Genomic DNA, 18,460 nt, shown 5'->3' on the forward strand with positions numbered 1-18,460 from the left:
TTTCACAGCAATTAAGTATCTCGTAAGGGTTAATTTTTTGTAAGTTCTGGGATAAGATCTGTTAATATGGATCTGTCTATTTTAGTATTTTTGATGCAGATCGACGTAAAGGAATTTTACAAGAAGTAGTTAGCTTTTCTTGAAGCTGCGTCACAAAATACTTAAGTTTTCAACGGACAGAATCACAGAAATCGTCGATCGCTTCTGTCATACGTTCTGCAAAGAAATGGGAAATGGGATACCAAATATTTTTGTGAATAAAAATTTGTTAACACGGATGTTTATTCGTGTCGATACTTACAATACTCCATATTGACACAGAGAATTTTATTTCTTCGTTTTACGTAATTTCCTTTTCTGCATTCTAGAAAATGTGATGACAAACTGCATAGTTTGTCTCGTATATAAACTTTACTAACAATGCGCGAATTATAAAATACAATTATTCCGGAATATAATATTAAATTGATACGAAGTAACGTGGTCCGTATAAAAATTGGTAGAAACTCGATCGCGACTTGAGTATTTACAAACTTAAAATGAACGGTGGAAGTACAACGATAAGAATAAGTCGCCTGTATGTAGGCGTAGATATAGATAGATATGAAGCTTGAATTACTATAACTGTCGGCGTACCTCTTTAACTAAAATGCTACCCTATTACGATGGAAACACGAAAGTGAGTGACGAACAAATACGAAACATCGACCTAAACAGTCTCTACTGACACGGAAAGGAAAACGCATTTTTTGTTGTATTTCCCGTTTTCTAATGTTCGGTTTATTTATACCAGTAATTGCATCAGTTAGTACAGTTAGCATTAATAAGTTTGCGTACAGTTATTCCTTCAATAAGAAAATGGCTTCCATTGATGATACTTGCGACTACGAGACTTATTAAACAACACTCGTTAATTCTCCGTATAAATTGATCGTATAGTATGAAATATCAAATCGATAGTTCAATATTAAAATATCTTTTTTTTTTTTTAAAGATAGAATATTTAATCCTCCATTCGTACAATTTTATACAATATATGGCGGTATAAGTGGCCGTAAAATATTTCTGTTAAAAGCTAAGTTAGTACTTCGCAATGACGTACATAAGGAGAAATGTGTGCTTATTTGCAATTAAAAAGTAAGTTGGTCGGATCTACCCTCTGTACCATATACTACCCGAATATATCACACAGTTTGCCAACATTCATCCACCATTGTAAACGTTCATTTTCTATATTCTTACTATGAACACACATATATAACACTTTGCATCCACGTTTATAGAATATCTAGAACATCATCAGCTTAAGGTACTTGTCAATAAATATCTACGTAGTAGACAACTTAAAAGCACAAAATAATTAGGCTTAACCGAACAACATAAATAACTTCTAAATAATAACTTCTATTAAATAAAACTTATTTAAAGACAGATTTCTTGAAGAGATATACTCGATAAAAATCATACGAGTCATTAGAAAGACAAAAGTTCCACCGTGAAGAAGATAAAACTTCGTTGTCCATTTAATAGTAATTCGATATACCTAAAAAAATTTGTAAAATTATTTGATTATACTTCTTTAAGGAGACGTACTTGATAAAATTTGTGTTGTTAATTAAAAAAGAATCGAGGTTGGTTCATTGAACAGTTAAAAATTCGTCTATTTCATTGTAATTGACCGTTTTCACTGTGTGAAAACATTACTCGGAAGGAAATTGGAGGGAGAAAGAAGAAGAAGAAGTGGCATAGCTCGAGCAATCAAATTGGTCCAGAGATTGTGTAAGATGAAATAAATACCTGCTGTCTCTGCATGACAGCCGGATTAAGAGATGTTGAAGATCATCTCGGGAAACGATTCGCTGTAGTAGCATCTCGATCATCTGTTCTCGCAGACTCGAGGTCATTCGATTGCTCCACGTCCCTCGATAAAATCGAATGACTCTTGCGATGAGAATCGGCGCGCAAATTTAAGTCTCTAAACTGCGTTCCTTCTCGTTCGTCTCTCTACATTCCTAGGAAACTACAGGAGCCTTGTAAAATAAAATGTAATATACATTGACAAATGGTAATATATTAATTATTATTCGAAAGAAGCGAAACTTGCCTAATTTGTCAAATAATTATATTTTCAGTGATAAAATGTCGATGTCTTAGAAACTGTAGATCTTAACGAGGTTTCCATATTATATATTTTAATCTAATTGGTAATATTACTTTTAACCGAATAATTCGATGAATAAATAAACGAAAATCTTTTTAGATCTCTGTGTAATCATTGATCATTTCTTTAATATCACACACAACGTTAACACTTCTACGTTAACTATTGATAAATGTCTACGAAATAAGTAACTTACAGATGTAAAATAATTAAATGTATAATAAACGTACGTAACTGAACAAACCTATAAGTCTAAAATAATTAGATTATCTATAACCTTAAAAAATTACCATGTAAATATCAAGATACACCAAGCTTTCTAGTTTCTCGTTCCTAATCAAATAATACAAAATTGCTGTGCAATAAAATCTATTATCTCTTATACTTACGCGTATATACATATATATAATGTAGTATATGTATACACAAATAGTTAAATAACTCTCGTAAAATAATATGTCGAAGATATTCTTCGTAAGAATCGTAACCGATTCTCGCTTCACGCGTTCTTCGTCAATCAATGACTCGTGACGCGCGATTGTGAATGAGATAGTAAATCGTGTACTTTACGCCTTACGCTACGCTACGAACGCGCGTACGCGTCTATGTGGCGTATGGTGTAACTTGAACATTCTAATTCCTCGCTTTTCTCTGCTCCTGATACAAGCGAAGCACAAAAGCGAGTAGTGGTATTCGCTTAAATCGGATATCTCGAGTACCCGGCTACTCTCGAGATAGTTCTCGAGATAATATAATTATAGGGTATTGCCTACAATTCTATCATAACCACTACCTTATAAATAGACCGAGTAAAAACAAAAATGGGTATTACCCGAGACACGTCGAGTAACAATGAACGTTTATCTATTAATTACAATGCATGTTACTTTCTCTGATGGACATTTATCTCTATTCTACTAATTTTCCGAATAACAAAATTTCTTATGTCCTACTCGACAGAGAAAATTCGATGCATCGCAAGAAACGCAATTTCTCTGTCCACGGTTCCCTGTCCACTTTTTAAAATCGAAATCATTATTCGCAGATAAAATGTGTTAGCATTAAAGATAATTTTACCGTAGAATTTAATATCTTTAACAGTGTCACCTGTTTTGAACGTTTAAATTTCTGACATCTCGAAAAATATTTAAACACCTATCCCTCTAGGACTCTCGTGTTTCGTGACGATCTCTATGCAATTTTTGTATATACTACGTAAGATTTGGGCCTGATACAGACGAGCGATTTGCGACAAATCGCGACAGCGGCAACGGATTGGAAGGACGAGGAAATACATGCGTATGCATGCTTCGTTCGTGAAACAGATGAACTTTATTTCTCTGTTCTTCCAACGTGTCGTACGCGTAAAATATCGCTCGTCCGCACCGCGCCTTAGCCAAACGCTTGGTTCGCAGACGAACGGACGCACGTTTCTGCTAAAACATGGGAGCCTGATAACTACAGAACAGGAATACGAGTGGTGAACCAATAGCCAAGAACGAGGCGAGACGAGAAGAACGCAGAATGGTGCTCAGTGAATGGAAAGTAGGAAAGTGTAGTTTGATAACGTGGCCTGGGGACGTTTAAACGTGTTGGTAAGACTTCGCTGGATTTAATAGCGAGTTTAAAGCTGTGTTGAAGCGGCACGATTCGAAGCACGAAAGCGGGGATCGTTCAATGGAAAGATTCATCTGAATTTTTGTTTATCTTCTGTTTGATCTCTTAGCTATCTTTTACCGCTATTTGTCATTCTTCCCGCGTTAAGCAATATATGCACCTAATGAATACACAAATAGAAAATAATTTAACGAAACTTGAAATGATAAACAAGGAAACAGAAATGTTAATGAATGTAAATTGTTACAATAAAATATTGTATTTTATGGTGTCTTAATCAAATTACACTTGTTATTATCGTATCTGTGGCTTTCGTTATATCGAATATATCGAGCGAATACTACTTATCTGTGTATATATACACATACATCAAAGCATTCATAGCACGACATTTTTATACATCTTCTTCCAATAGTCGTGGCTATCTTTCATTAGATCTTTCTCCATTTTTAATTCTTGATTAATGTTAAGATAATTATCGTCGCTTCCCATTGGTTCCCAGTTCACCGTGACATCTCCATCTAATACTGACGTTGGATTTCTGAAGATTAACGTATAACACATATGATCGATAATTGGTGAAACATAATTGAATTAAAAATATGAATGTAGTTACGAACCTATCTTTTGCAAAATTCGTCCATAATTTGGTCATAATATTTGTCATTTTCTCTGCTGACGAACCTGGTTCTGGTAAATTCTTAAAAAAATTGGAATAGAACAGGTAGCCTAAATCATCGCCATGTGCAACACCTGCATTTAATAATAATAAATTATTAATAAATGAATAGTAATGAAATTATAAATAAATAATTATTAAGTTAATTAATTAGTAGATAGATCGTTAATCGTAAATATTTTGAAAGAAGATAGAGATATCTGAGTTTTTTAATTTTTCTATGATTTCAATAGGAAAGATAATTTACCGTCGCTAACACCGAAGATGCTTTTCATCAAACCAGTTGGTGCTTCGTAGGAAAATAAGTATTCATAGATGGGAGCCGAAATTCGATTTTTCATGATATCGAGGGATAACAATATTCCAGCGTCAAAGTAAATGTCACTCATCATCTGCAAAATATACGCAATTTTAGAAAATAATAACTAAAAAACGATTTCGTTTGAGAAATCTGTAATTACTTTGGTGTATTCGTTCAAGTTCTCCTTTGACACTTTCTTGTCGCCAAAGTAAAATTGCTTTATGCAGTTTCCAGCTTTTTCCTTTTCATTCGTATCGGTGATATTCAAATCTTCGGGTAGAAATTTCTCTGCTTCGGTGTTCAATACCTCGATACCATCTATCATTACTAAAAAATTCAAATAATATTTGTGACTGAACTGTGAATTTTTAGATTACTTGCTTTAATGACGAAGAAATGCACCGCATTTGAATGCGCTTGTACAGAATTAGAAAATGCAACAGTGTAGAAAATTTTTCTGCATTCATGGGAAATTTAAAGATGCAAAAATGCATAGAATTTTGATTCACTTATGTGGCAATTTAATTTTAGATATAAAATATCTAAAGTAGAATATTTATTATAATGCCTAATCGCATTGATAATTATGTATTTATATAAAAATATGAATTTTTGTAATAAATACCTGCACTCTGTTTACGAGTTTGAAATGTTGGAAAGACGCAAATGTATTTCTTAAATAACTTTTATCAAGATGTGTAATTTATACTGGATATGAATTGAGAAATGAATATCACATACGTTGCGCCATAAATGCACATTCATCGGCGACAATTCCGGATATTACAGGCACGTTCGCTATCCTTCCGTATTTTAATAGGGACCAAGGATCAGTTGGAAGGAACACGTCCTGTCCCAGGTCAACTTCGACAGATGGGATGAAGGCTTGCGAGTGTCCAGATAGGGTATTCTATAATTCCATAAAAATCAAATACTTTTTACTTCTATCTGAGTCTCTTTCCTCTCGATGTCAAGAAAAAAAATCGTGATAATAATTCAAAATCAAATTAATCCATTTAATTCAAAGATTGATGGACAATTCAATATTAATTTATACAATCTAATCCAAAGTCTAATTTCTATTTCTCTCTCTTTTTTTTACTTTTAAATGCAGGAAATATGATCGTTCGAGGAATTATTCAATTATAAAAAAATAGAAGGATAGAAAGTAAAATAAAGATCACAATATTTTTATTAATCGGATACCTGATCTTTCATTATTTCGCTGCTGGCTGCGATGATATCTTTAACGTGAAAGTCGCTTAATTTGCTAACTAGTTCTGCAGAATCTGTCGTATGTATACCAAGGGCATCTCCCAACATGAAGGCCTGTTCTCTTGGATTATAAGTTATCGCCCATGGATTGAGAATTGATCCACTCTGTTGTATAACCCCACTGAATAAACCTACGATGTTACAAAATATTTAAAATTACTAAATGACGCCTAACTTGCGCCTCTAAAAAGTTACCTGCTCAGAAAAGAAACTTTCAAAAATGTTTCAATTGTATATTGTAAATATATCGTATATGTTTCTAAGTATACGAAATAGGAATTTTCACTACCTTCAGACATGGGAGATAGCATGTGATACTGAACAGAAGCTGCACCAGAGCTATCGCCGAAAATAGTAACTCTATTCGGACAACCACCGAAGAAATGTATGTTATCCTTCACCCATTTCAACGCCATAACTTGATCCTTCAACCCGGCATTTCCAGGAGCGTTTTTATCTGCCGTGTTCAAAAATCCTACAATAAATGGCAATTACATATTAAATATCTTCTTCAATTAAAATACAACAGATTTATCGTAAGCAAAAATTTTTAAAAGCTACCGTTCGTTTTAATAAAGTTCATTACACTTACCAAGCGCTCCGTGTCTAAAATTAATGGTAACAAGCACAACATCGTTCTCGACCAGAAAATCTGGTCCAAACAAAGCATCGTCTCCCATGCCACCGTTCCAGCCACCGGGATGAATCCATACCATAACAGCTTTGCGAGCTTCCTTGTCCAAAACTGGGGTATAAACGTTGAGAAAAAGACAATCCTCCTCACCGATTAGACCCTTTTTAACTATACAATAAAATGGACACGGGGAACGATGCCTGGTTGCGTCGTACACTCCTTCCCATGGATCGGCCGCTTCTGGTAACTAAAATTTGTAAAAATATTTAACAAACAATCGAGTTTTAGGCACAGATATCTTATAAATTGTAAAAGCCTCGTTATGCAAATATTTTAAAAATTCTATAGTTATATAAATACTGTTACAACCATACATGGAACATTTAGCTACTTATTCTTATAAATCCTATTAAATTTTGTACAATAACATCAAAGTGGATATCAAGAAATGAAATTTTATTTCACAGATTAGAAACGATTTTATAAAATTGCAAATATTCAAGACAAATTGGATATTGGATAAACTGGATATTAATATTTATTGGATATTGGATATTGGATAATCGGATAAACTGGATATCCTCAGGTGTAGTAAAATCTATCGCAAGACAAGAAATTGAATATGTTCCTACGTATTATCTCTACTTACCCGAAACTTTTGCGCTCCAACATTCGGTTTCGCATAGGGAATACCCTTAAAACTATAATACGGCTTGTTGTGCAGAATAGTTTCGGTTTTCAATCCCTTCAAGATCCCTTGAGGAATTTCCAGTTGCACATCCTGGTCGGCACAAACCCAAACAACCACGAATCCACAAAACACGAACTTGGACAGCCACATTTCTAACTTCTGGCCAGGCTCGGACTTAGAACGTCGCTTATATACCTAGAGTGGATAATTGTACGGAGAATACCAGGTATCCTCTAAAAGGACAGAAAACACGGAAAAATGAATTACATAAACAACGTGGAAACGTGATCGTGATCGAGGATGAACGAGTTTTCGCGATTCCACACAGGACAGATTTTTCCCTTGTTTATCGATCATAATAATAGCAACGACGATGATTTTTCGGATAGCTAAGTATCGGATATCCTGAATTTATCCTAATCGCTGACAAGTCATCGTCCATTGTATCCGAGCGAAAAAACTTCCGGAATTATCGTGGAAAACGAACAAGTCTGTATATCGGCTAAATGTATGTTTTCAACTGAATTGTCATTATATTATGCAGAATTTCGCAATTAGACACGCTCGCGTAGCCAGGCTTTAGAAGGTATCGTGAGGAGGGATGCTAGCGAAAATTATATAATATTTCAGATCTTCTCTGACAACCTAACAAATCATTTTCTCATTATAATTGCTTAATTTCTTAATGTTTGGTAATTTACTTTTAAATGGTCTACTAATTGATTGTAAGTATACAATTGTGTCGAGCATTATATGTAGTCGATTATTAGCAACTCTCAGTCAGTTAAAATCATAAATTGGGTTTTGTGATTTATAGAGAAGATTCGGTATGTTATTAAAATGTTAATGTTTGATTAAAAGTTGCTAAACTACCTTTCATGAAGCAAAAATCATTTTAATCATTTCTTCATTTTTAATAATATTTGAGGACCACAGAAGTAAAACGCTATAAATTACATTTTTGTTTTTCACATGAGAACGATTTTAAAATCCAATATTCTGTCAGCATATCACATATATTACCATAACTGTCTTAAATTACTTAACTTATAAACTTAAATAAAAATAATAAACTTAAATTTCATTACGAGATTCTCTTGATAAGTATTTACATCAAAAATATTGACTTCGACAATCTCAAAAGATATTTATTTCAAAAGTATTGGTTATCATATCTTAGGTATATTAGATATATATTTTTCCAAAACAGTTAACGGATTAGTCATCTATTGCTAAGATACATATATTTTATATATTTTTTAACCATATTATATCAAAATACACTCTTCAAACAACCAAATAACATCAAAATTAACAAATCAACAAAATTCTATTTATTATATTTTCCTCTGTTATCACTATTTATAAGTATACGTTTGGAAAAAACGAATCTCAATTACATAAAATGTGCTATTAACCAAGTACAATTTATGATTCATAATTTCTTAAAAGGCAAGTAGCCCTTAATGTTCTGAATTAGAATCTAACAACTATTTTCGTTACTTACATAAACCCTCATACGATTACGATTCCATCAAGATCATACACGTACGTGGAAGATAGCTTATAATTTTATCTGAGACTATCATTAAGACAGAGGGACGAACAGCAAGAACGTTCTCCGTTTTGTAAACGGAAATAGGGAAAAAGTTTGATAGCATGTGGCGTTTACCGTTGGTGCACAAGATGGAAAACTCGCGGGGGTGAAAATTGTAAAGTTACAATGGGGTAAAACCTACCTGCGACGCGTTCCTACTTCCCTAGTAACATATTTAATATTACTTGATATTTACGTTAAATTATTAAATTAAACAATTTGGTAACCCAGTTACCCCTTGCACGAGATGCAATCTCGACGAAGGGTTTCTCTTCCTCCTCTAATCTTTTGCATCGTATCGATTTTCTCCGAATTAAATATCAGACAGTTCTATTTAGTATTCGAATAAATATATGATTTAATTGGACTGAAACAATTGGATCGTTTGATCAAATAATTAAAGACAAATTTTTTATGAATATGATTGATGTGGAGAAATGGGGTGAAAATGCAATATTATTAATGTAAAATAATAAAGAGCTACCTACGTAGAAATCGATCGAAACGTGGATTTCGGGATGATTGACCTCTTCGGAACAAATGCTTGCCTGTTATGCAAGCACCACTTAGTACCCTCTGGATTCCCACAGGATATGCGTGTGTCGTCCCACAGGCGTTCTTGTTCTTTTATTGACAACGTGCATGTCAGTGATCGATCAATATTTGATATTTAGGATGCGATGAAAATTCATGGACGATGGATTGTTGCAAAAATGTAGATCATATAATATCGCTATAAAATAATTGTATGAAAGTAAAAAAAGAAAAAATTGCAAAATAAAAATGTCTACAGGTTATATCAGCTATATATATATATATATATATATAGCTGTAATAAACCTTGCAAGAATAACAAAAATATATAGAAAATTCAATCTTTCTCATTAAAAATTCTAGATGTTTGAGATTAATTTTAAATAAAAATAAGTAAATAAGTAAAGAAAGAAATATGCATTGGCCTATAAAATATGATTGTGTGGTAAGATTACTGGATAAAACTGAATATGTAAGTTTGAAATTGGGTACGTTATAATGGAGACTCAGAACTAATCAATTCTTGAAATAATAATCTTTCGTTTGATAAACTAGAATAACTATAGTTATCGATGATCTTTTACGAATTGTGCAATTTATACGTATACACTTTGAAAACTCATTATATCTTTAACTAATCATATGTATGAATATTACTTTACTGTAGAATTATTAAAAATATTTCTCATTATATTTCTACGGACTATTTTTATTTAATAAGGCATATACTATATTATTATTTATAATCTAACTTGTTGCATACAATGTATAGCATTAATAATCGTATCTTTAATAAATTTTAGTGTTACTAATATCTGTTTGTATTCGTAAAAATATATTATTGATGGATGTGACTAAATGTTTTAGAAATAAAATTGTTTTTAAACTTGTATGCCTAACTATACATTAGACATTTATAGAATCCAACTGACAAATAGGGGGCGTAGCTCAGATGGTAGAGCGCTCGCTTAGCATGCGAGAGGTACCGGGATCGATACCCGGCGCCTCCAATTTCTAATTTTTTTATTTGTTTCAAAATAAAAAAATCATCAAATACATATTCAATAATAAATATTTAGCTAGAATTTGATATTCTTGACACAAATTAGATATATATGTATAACTCATAGTATGTAATAAATAAGCATGTAAAATGTGCTTGCCTCCTAATAGAGAAAAGCAACATTAAAAGTTATCGTCCAAAATCATTAACTGATTCAAATAAAAATTTATTTTAACAATAATCGTAATTTCACGCAGGCTTGGCAGAGGCATATTATTTTCAAAATGAAGTCATCGTACCATTTCTCAATTACAATGGAGCAAAGAGATCCCACTGTTCGACTACGGCGCACAAACAACCAATCAATAGACAAGATACTTCATTAAGATTGAAACAATTAAGATCAGAAATGACTAGAGTTGCTTCTATCCAAGGACCACCTCTTAATGGATACATCGTCACCTCCGATGACGCGCATCAGGTAATTATAATCATATAGTAATATGAATCATTCGTAACAGAATTACCACTAGTCGGTAAAAAATCTTTCAAAAAGTTAAAAAATGAAATTAAAAAATTTATTTTTATTATTATATCCACGGATTATCATAGAATTACGATTATTCTTTTCCCATATCCTTAAATTTTCAGACAATGAACTTGGTTTATCGTGGCCGCGACGGCCCTTTGGAGGTACATGTAACAATCGTGTGAGATTTCGAGTTTGCAGAGTCTCGAAGCTTTTCGTAATCTCAATGCTTTAATTTAACAAAAAAGAACATATCCCAATAAAAATCTGCCAAGTTTATTCCTTTTGAAACATTTCATTATCAGATATTGAAGCTTTCTTTAATTTCGTTGCAGTGATTTATCTAATAACGAGTGCTGCTCTTCTTTTATTAAGTAAATAATATTATTATTAGTGAAACGAATTTCTTATATAAGGTAATCAAAAATACATACGATTATATCATGATCTCTATCTTGATTAGAGCGATTCCCTGGATCCTCGTGATATGAGGAGAGAATTCATCACTGGGTTCTACGGCAGCGCGGGAGAGGCTGTCATCACTTCGGACAAAGCCGTGTTTTGGACGGATGGAAGGTATTATATTCAAGCAGACCATCAACTTGATTGCAATTGGATTCTCATGAAACGCGGTAGAACAGAAGTAAGTTCAAGATGAATTCTTTAATTAAGAATTTAAAATAGAATTTTGTTTGTTTATGAAAAAAAAGAGAAGATTATTGCATATTTATTGCAATCATTTACTTTCTATAATACTAAATTATTCCTGAAAATACATATGTACGTAATAAATCGAAGCATTCTTGGCTAGTTTAATATTTTGCCGCTAGATGGCCAGCAAACTAAGTGACTTCTCGCAAGTTAAATGGTGAGGAAGATAGAATATAAAGGCTGCATCGATGGTGAAAAGTTAAGACTATACTTCTTAGGATCAGTTCTGTAGTGAACTTTGGTAGAACATCGGCCTAAGGATGTATCGATGCAACCACGATGACGAGGTGTAGCATCTTTCCCTGAGCGTGAGGAAGACTCGAGAAATCGACTTGTTTCGAATTCTCAGTCATCGATGATCGTTCACTTCTTGTACTTAGTATGAGAAGGATGGGATAGGTGCTTTCTGAGTGGCTACATCTTTTTTTATTTTAAATAAATACAAAAACAAAATATGGCTACATCTTTTTTTATTTTAAATAAATACAAAAACAAAATAAATACAAAAACATATTGTATTTTTACATAACTTTAGCGGAAAAGACTTGTTGATCATTAATAATAAAAAATAAGGAAAAGAGGAACATGTAAATTAAATTATTTTACACTTCGTTGCGATGTGGTTAAATTGAATGATAACTGAAAATCATAAATATAATAAATAAATAATATAATATTTTAACGCGTTGACTGCCACGACACCTGTATTTGGGTGTTAGCAAAGTTTCTGGTTGAGCCGCGTAACCCATATTCGGATGTCGCTTATTTGACTACTTGCGAAGAATCTCATCATAGGTATTTGAAAAGATATTCTATAATAATAAAACTGTTGAATTGTTATAAAAGTAATACGAAAATGGTTTATTAAAAAAATTATTTAGAATGTAAACCTTTAAAAAATGTTATACATAGCTGAGGTTGGTCGGAACAATTTGGACAATAAGTTGTTTTCTTCAAATTCTTTCGTGCCTTTGTTCGGTCCATTCGACGTCTTTTATTTGCATAACATAGTTTGCATGCGCGTCTAATGCTTCTTCCGGAATCATTTTTCCGAACAGCGATATTAAGCTGACTCCGTCGAAGACAAGGATTTTTTGTATTTTCAGATAATTCTAATAATTTTGCAACTAATAATTGTCTAAATATTCTAATATTTATATTCTTCCTTGTTGCAATTTTGTAAACCATCAAAGCGTTTACAACAGAAATTCCCAGAAGGAGTTGAATGCCAAGTTTTCTGTACCATTTGATTCCTTTTCTAATTGTGGTGGCATAAGAAACCATTTGGTCGGAATAATCTATACCACACTTTCCTTCATTATATTCAACAACAGCTAGCGGTTTTAATGTTGCGTACCAAAAAAAACGAGAGAGCATTCTTGAGACCACCGCTTGAACGACTCGCATTACTAAAATATCGACGGGAGTACCTAGCAGAGAACGCTTGGTACTGTTGCACGCATGGCCTGACGGAGATTTCTTTGAAAACACGCATGGCAGTCAACGTGTTAAGTAGTTTGAACATAGGTATTAAGTTTTTTATGTATGGTTTCTTTAACCAAAATATAGAAAATTTTGTTTCTTAGTCTTAAAAAAAGATTGTTATATGTATGCTATAAAGATACTACTGTTATTTACAGTCTTTCTTGGAAGTTATTTTATTACGTAATTGCTACATTTTTATATTCATTTATTTTTGTGCCACAGCCCAATAATAAATTCTTTCGATCATATGGTAGGTCCCATCTATAACAGAATGGTTAATGCACGAGTTTCGCAGTCAAAGTTCCGTGCGTATTGGCGCCGATCCAACGCTTGTATCTGCCATCGATTGGGAAACCTGGGAAGATGAATTAGGTAATTAAACACATCCAAACACATTTAACCTATCAACAACGAGTATCTACTTTAAATTTATACGTCCAGCTATATCGTCTGTCATTTACTGCATCGTAGTGGTTCTAAAACGTCAAACATATCAATCCAAATAAACGTTAAATTCGTCGTGTATTTGACTTTATCGTCGAAAGAAGCAAGAAACAACTAATAATTGATTCATACCCTACTTCAGTGAGCGTTGACTACTTCGCTATATTTCTTCTTCTATGCATCGAACTTCTTCGCACATACAGCTTTCCATTCGTTTTAGCTGACTGTGATAAACTAAAAAATTCCATGACATTGATTATTTTTGCGCCATTTCTTGCATTCGAAGTTTCGTCAATTTTTATGAAAATTTACCTCCATCCAAACGAGGATGTTTCTGAATTAACAATAGCGTTCGTGTCCAGCGAATTCGTCCATAAGATTGGTTCCTGTCCGTAACAACCTGGTGGACTTGATCTGGCAGGTCGATCGACCGAATTACAATCCGCATCCAGCGTATCCGTTGCCGGACAAATATTCAGGAAAAGCATGGCAAGACAAGGTCCAGTTGATTCGTATCGACATGGCGTTATATAAGGCCGACGCGTTAGTTCTTACAGCTCTCGACGAAATAGCCTGGCTGTTTAATATTCGCGGATACGATTTGCCAAACACACCTGTCCTCAGGGCGTATGCGGTTGTTACTCATGGATCGATACATTTGTACACACCGCGACACAAGATTTTAAGATCAGTGGACGAACATTTGAAGATGGACCTTTGTTCCCATGCAAATTGCGTGAAGTAAGTGAGATAACATTAATATCTGCTCCATTTCTGTACAATAGAAACTGATAGTAGTACTAATATCATAACATAGATGCTAATCAAGCATTAAGTATAATTGCTGAAATTTTTGGGACAAGTCAATCTTTCCGAGCAATTTGAAAATACGACTTATAGTTCCAATTCAATCATTATATATAAAACTACATAGCGATTGATATGACTTTAAACGATGAATCAGAAAATACACGTGTATGAATTGATAGATTTTACTGTAATTATTAGATTATTATTTACATTACATTTATTGTTGGACGTAAAAAATAACTCTGTACTTTTATGGAAGAAATATATCTTCGTTAATAATCCTTTCACGTTTTGATATCGCACGTTACAGATGGCATAATTACACTTCTATTTGGTACGACTTACGAACAATGTCCCAAGCTTGGAATTTAGTATGGTTGCCGATACGATGTGCTTACAGTCCAGGTGCCTCCATGGAAATATTTAACTCTGTACGTAATAAATTTAGCTACTTATTTGTTCCGAAGATTTATCAAATTATGGTGAAAATTTTAAACAATGAAATATCCCAATTGATTCCTACGACCATGCAAAAAACTGTAATAAAATTCATTCTTCTTCCATCAATCTCTGCGCATTGAAAACGAATCTCCGTAACTTAACCGTTCTACGCACAGCTAAACATATAAAAAACGGCGGTTGAGAAAGTACAGTAGGAATTCGAATACGGTTACCTCCTCGTTCGCGCCATTTTACCGAACACGCTGGGATTCAACTATAGGGGCATTAGAGCGGATAATCCTAGGCAAAAGTACACCTTCTCCGACATGTTCTCCTATCCTCGTAGAGCTTGTTGAGCTTAGCTTGATCCCCACATGACGGGCTGACACACCTCCATAGACGTAGACTAAACATGAACGTTCGTCGGCCGTCCAATGCACGATCTTCTTTCTTATTATTGCATATCGTCAAGGTACAAACCGTATCATTGGTAAATAGATAGAATAAAATAGTCTGTATCATGTTCTCTACGATACTCATGATGGTGAAACGGCTTCACCTTCTTTTCGACATGATAGCCGGTGCTTCGGGACGCCTGGACGCCCGCGGCACCAGAAATCAGGGAGCAGTTTCCTTTCTGTTTCAAGTTCTGTACGAATGATCGTGCAATAGCGTTTAATAGGTTAGATCAGGGCTTCTCAAACTTTTACCGGACCAAGAATCACTTTCGTAAGCGATCGCTTTTCGCGGTCTAATCGAACATCTGATTTTTATGCGTTTATAGGAAATTTCAAAGTTATACGAATAATAGTTACATAGAATACACGTACGTAATATAGAAAGATTCTATACATTTTATACATTCTATACATTCTATACATTCTACCAATGTACTTGATAAGTGAAAGAATTTTTTTACCGATGTAGCACTTCTTTAATTATATTTTGTAGATCCCGCCGGAGAAACGATTGCCAAAACCGTCACCGGTGTTAAGTTTACGAGCGCAAAAGAACGAGGTCGAGGCGGAGGGGATGAGGAGGTCCCACTTAAGGGACGCAGTGGCGATGTGCGATTTCCTAGCATACATGGAGGAACAATATACACTGAATTCGAATGGGTGGGACGAGATGCAAGTAGCTAGACTGGCGAACGAGTTTCGTTACGAACAGGACAAGAATAAAGGTATCTCGTTCCCTACGATCGCTGGATACGGACCTCATGCTGCTATTCCCCATTACGAACCTAACAATCTAACGAATATCAAAATTGGACAAGCGTCGACCCTGGTTGTGGACTCGGGAGGACAATATTTAGGTAACGGAATTTTGATTCTGTGATTAAATCTCATCCTTGTATTATCCTAGACTTTCAAGAAGTCTAAACAAAATTTTTAAGCAAATATTACAAATTTTCTTCGAGCAAACGTGTAAACATCCAAAGAAAATAAAGGAAGAAATTTTCCTTCGGTTAATTAAGAACTGGCAAAAATCATGGAACCTTTCTACTCTTTTTTAACATTTACCTTGTTTCGTAAACAGATGGCACTACAGATGTCACAAGAACGCTGCATTTTGGTACGCCAACAGAAGAACAGAAAAAAGCATACACAAGAGTGTTAATCGGAGCAATACAACTGTCTTCTTTGATCTTTCCAAGCAGTTTGAAATCCAACCAGCTGGACATCGTTGCAAGAGCACCATTATGGAACATTGGTTACGACTACTTGCACGGAACTGGCCATGGAATCGGTCACTTTTTGTCTGTCCACGAATGTTTGTCTCATTACTTTGAAAAAATTAAAGACTCGCTTACGTAGACGATTGATCGAATGATCTACGTTTCTTTGATCTGAATTCAACGTTAATCACGATCTTTACTCGATCTTTACGATCATATGGAAAATGTTGTTAGTTTCGATTAAATTGCGGATATTTATACGTTTATGGTGAGAAATTTAGAGGTGCAAAAATGCACAGTATACACATATGCATAATATGCAAAAATATATGATATATCCAAAATACAGTACTCGTTGCAATATTTAAGCGATATTATACGACATTAATAAAACAATTCTATACCTAGGTTCGATTTCTTCATTATATTCGTAAAAGTATGAATTTGCATAAATATCCGCAGTCTATTTATGATAAAACATTATTGATCAAGATTTAATTGAATTTAGAACTTTGAATAACTGGAAAGTCCTTTGTAGCACGTTTCGAATTGTTATTCATTAATGATTAATATTAATCGTAATGTTAATATATTTCCAGCACCTATTGGTGTATCATACGGACAGCCCGTATCATCGGATAAAGTTTGTGGACCTGTTGAATTAAGACCAGGATTCTTTTTATCAAACGAACCTGGTTACTACAAAGAAGGCGACTTCGGCGTTCGTTTGGAGAACATCCTTGAAACGATGGAAGCAGGCAAATCAGTAGGTACTTTAATTCAAATTATTTAAAAATTAGAGAAATTCTCGGTAAAAATGTATCTCTTTTTAGAAAACAGAAATTTTTTTGAAATTCAGGGACGTCACGTTAGTTCCATATGAACCAAAGTTGATTGACTACGATATGTTAAATCCATCACACGTAAGCACTAATTAACAATTAATTAATGAGCTTTTTTTATCTATATAGATTTCAAAAAATATTTCAATAACTCTACAGATACGATGGTTAAATAATTACAATCGCCGAATTAGGGATGAAGTAGGTCCAGAGTTAAAGAAAAGACTAAAAATGGATGCTTTCAATTGGATGTTGAAGAAAACTGCAACCATTCCAGAAGTAAGACCAGTCGACGAAGGATTGCTTTTTGGCCGTTCTCATTCGACACCTTCTACATTCAAACAATTAAATGTACTAGTTTGCTTTACTTTCCTGTATCACATTCTATTCAGTAAGTATATAAAGAAAACAACATTTAGAATAAAAAAAAGATTTGCCTTCTTGAAATTTATATTTGTATGTTTGTATATTTGTATGTTTTAGATTTTTCAGATGTATGGAGTTAATTAACGTATATCCAAAAGGAGAATGAGCAAATATAGTATGATTGAAAATTAATTTATGCCATGAGCAAGCAGTTTCGAAAACTATGCTTAAATTGGCGTTATTTTAATATACGTATATTAAAATTATTATTTTTATACGTTACTGCCAATTTTAAATATACAGGTGTTGCAATTATAATATGATAGTATTATTATAATATGATGGTATTGCTAAAAAATAAAAACCATTAGGAATATTAGAAAAAATTTTTGCACATAGAAAATCTACTATATGAATATATAAAAATATTTATAGACTTATATTTTGTAAATATATGTAATTTATTGTATGTATAAGGAACAGGGATGTTATCATAAATTGTATTTTACTTACTGATAAACAAGCAATTTTTTAGAAATAAGCTCCAGTTACTTTAGAGAATAAAGAAAGTAAAGAAAAAACAAGTTTAATATTGTATATTCATTTCTTCACTAGTGTTTCTTACGCTTCTGTTTCTATATTAAATTCCTAAAATTTCTAAT

At 33.4% G+C, this 18,460-nt stretch overlaps 2 protein-coding genes, 1 long non-coding RNA gene and 2 other non-coding genes across 7 annotated transcripts in view; 3 read left to right on the forward strand and 2 right to left on the reverse strand.

The window, feature by feature from the left end:
* The window catches only part of LOC117164778 (xaa-Pro aminopeptidase 1), a 46,371-nt gene extending 28,034 nt beyond the window's left edge, over positions 1–18,337 (forward strand). For 2 of the 3 annotated variants that reach the window (XM_033348110.2, XM_076620738.1), the window contains exons 3-13: positions 10,750–10,973; positions 11,485–11,664; positions 13,472–13,589; positions 14,024–14,402; positions 14,782–14,902; positions 15,864–16,227; positions 16,452–16,685; positions 17,190–17,356; positions 17,424–17,513; positions 17,592–17,823; positions 17,916–18,337. In XM_033348110.2, coding sequence (XP_033204001.2) covers positions 10,750–10,973; positions 11,485–11,664; positions 13,472–13,589; positions 14,024–14,402; positions 14,782–14,902; positions 15,864–16,227; positions 16,452–16,685; positions 17,190–17,356; positions 17,424–17,513; positions 17,592–17,823; positions 17,916–17,938 — 2,132 coding nt within the window. In that variant the 3' untranslated portion in view covers positions 17,939–18,337. Of the gene's footprint in view, positions 1–10,749; positions 10,974–11,484; positions 11,665–13,471; positions 13,590–14,023; positions 14,403–14,781; positions 14,903–15,863; positions 16,228–16,451; positions 16,686–17,189; positions 17,357–17,423; positions 17,514–17,591; positions 17,824–17,915 lie in introns of those variants that run through there. The other variant, XM_033348111.2, reaches the window with a different exon arrangement.
* LOC117164780 (esterase FE4) lies at positions 4,019–7,523 on the reverse strand. The gene is made up of 9 exons (XM_033348113.2): positions 7,317–7,523; positions 6,626–6,914; positions 6,323–6,508; positions 5,965–6,164; positions 5,500–5,668; positions 4,919–5,085; positions 4,705–4,849; positions 4,399–4,531; positions 4,019–4,319 (listed from the first exon to the last, which is right to left on the reverse strand). The coding sequence occupies exons 1-9, from the start codon at positions 7,506–7,508 to the stop codon at positions 4,157–4,159; spliced, it is 1,644 nt and encodes a 547-aa protein (XP_033204004.1). The 5' UTR covers positions 7,509–7,523; the 3' UTR covers positions 4,019–4,156.
* On the forward strand, positions 10,427–10,499 carry TRNAA-AGC (transfer RNA alanine (anticodon AGC)). Its single transcript has one exon. It is a non-coding gene; the product is annotated as a tRNA-Ala (tRNA).
* On the forward strand, positions 11,934–12,147 carry LOC117164938 (small nucleolar RNA U3). Its single transcript, XR_004465772.2, has one exon. It is a non-coding gene; the product is annotated as a small nucleolar RNA U3 (small nucleolar RNA).
* Positions 13,435–14,113, reverse strand: LOC117164790 (uncharacterized). Its single transcript, XR_004465743.2, has 3 exons — positions 13,974–14,113; positions 13,794–13,895; positions 13,435–13,572 (listed from the first exon to the last, which is right to left on the reverse strand). It is a non-coding gene; the product is annotated as an uncharacterized LOC117164790 (long non-coding RNA).
* Positions 18,338–18,460: the final 123 nt, after the last annotated feature.

The sequence above is a fragment of the Bombus vancouverensis genome, chromosome 8, assembly GCF_051014615.1.
Source record: "Bombus vancouverensis nearcticus chromosome 8, iyBomVanc1_principal, whole genome shotgun sequence".
In the NCBI taxonomy this organism is placed as follows: Eukaryota; Metazoa; Arthropoda; class Insecta; order Hymenoptera; family Apidae; genus Bombus; species Bombus vancouverensis.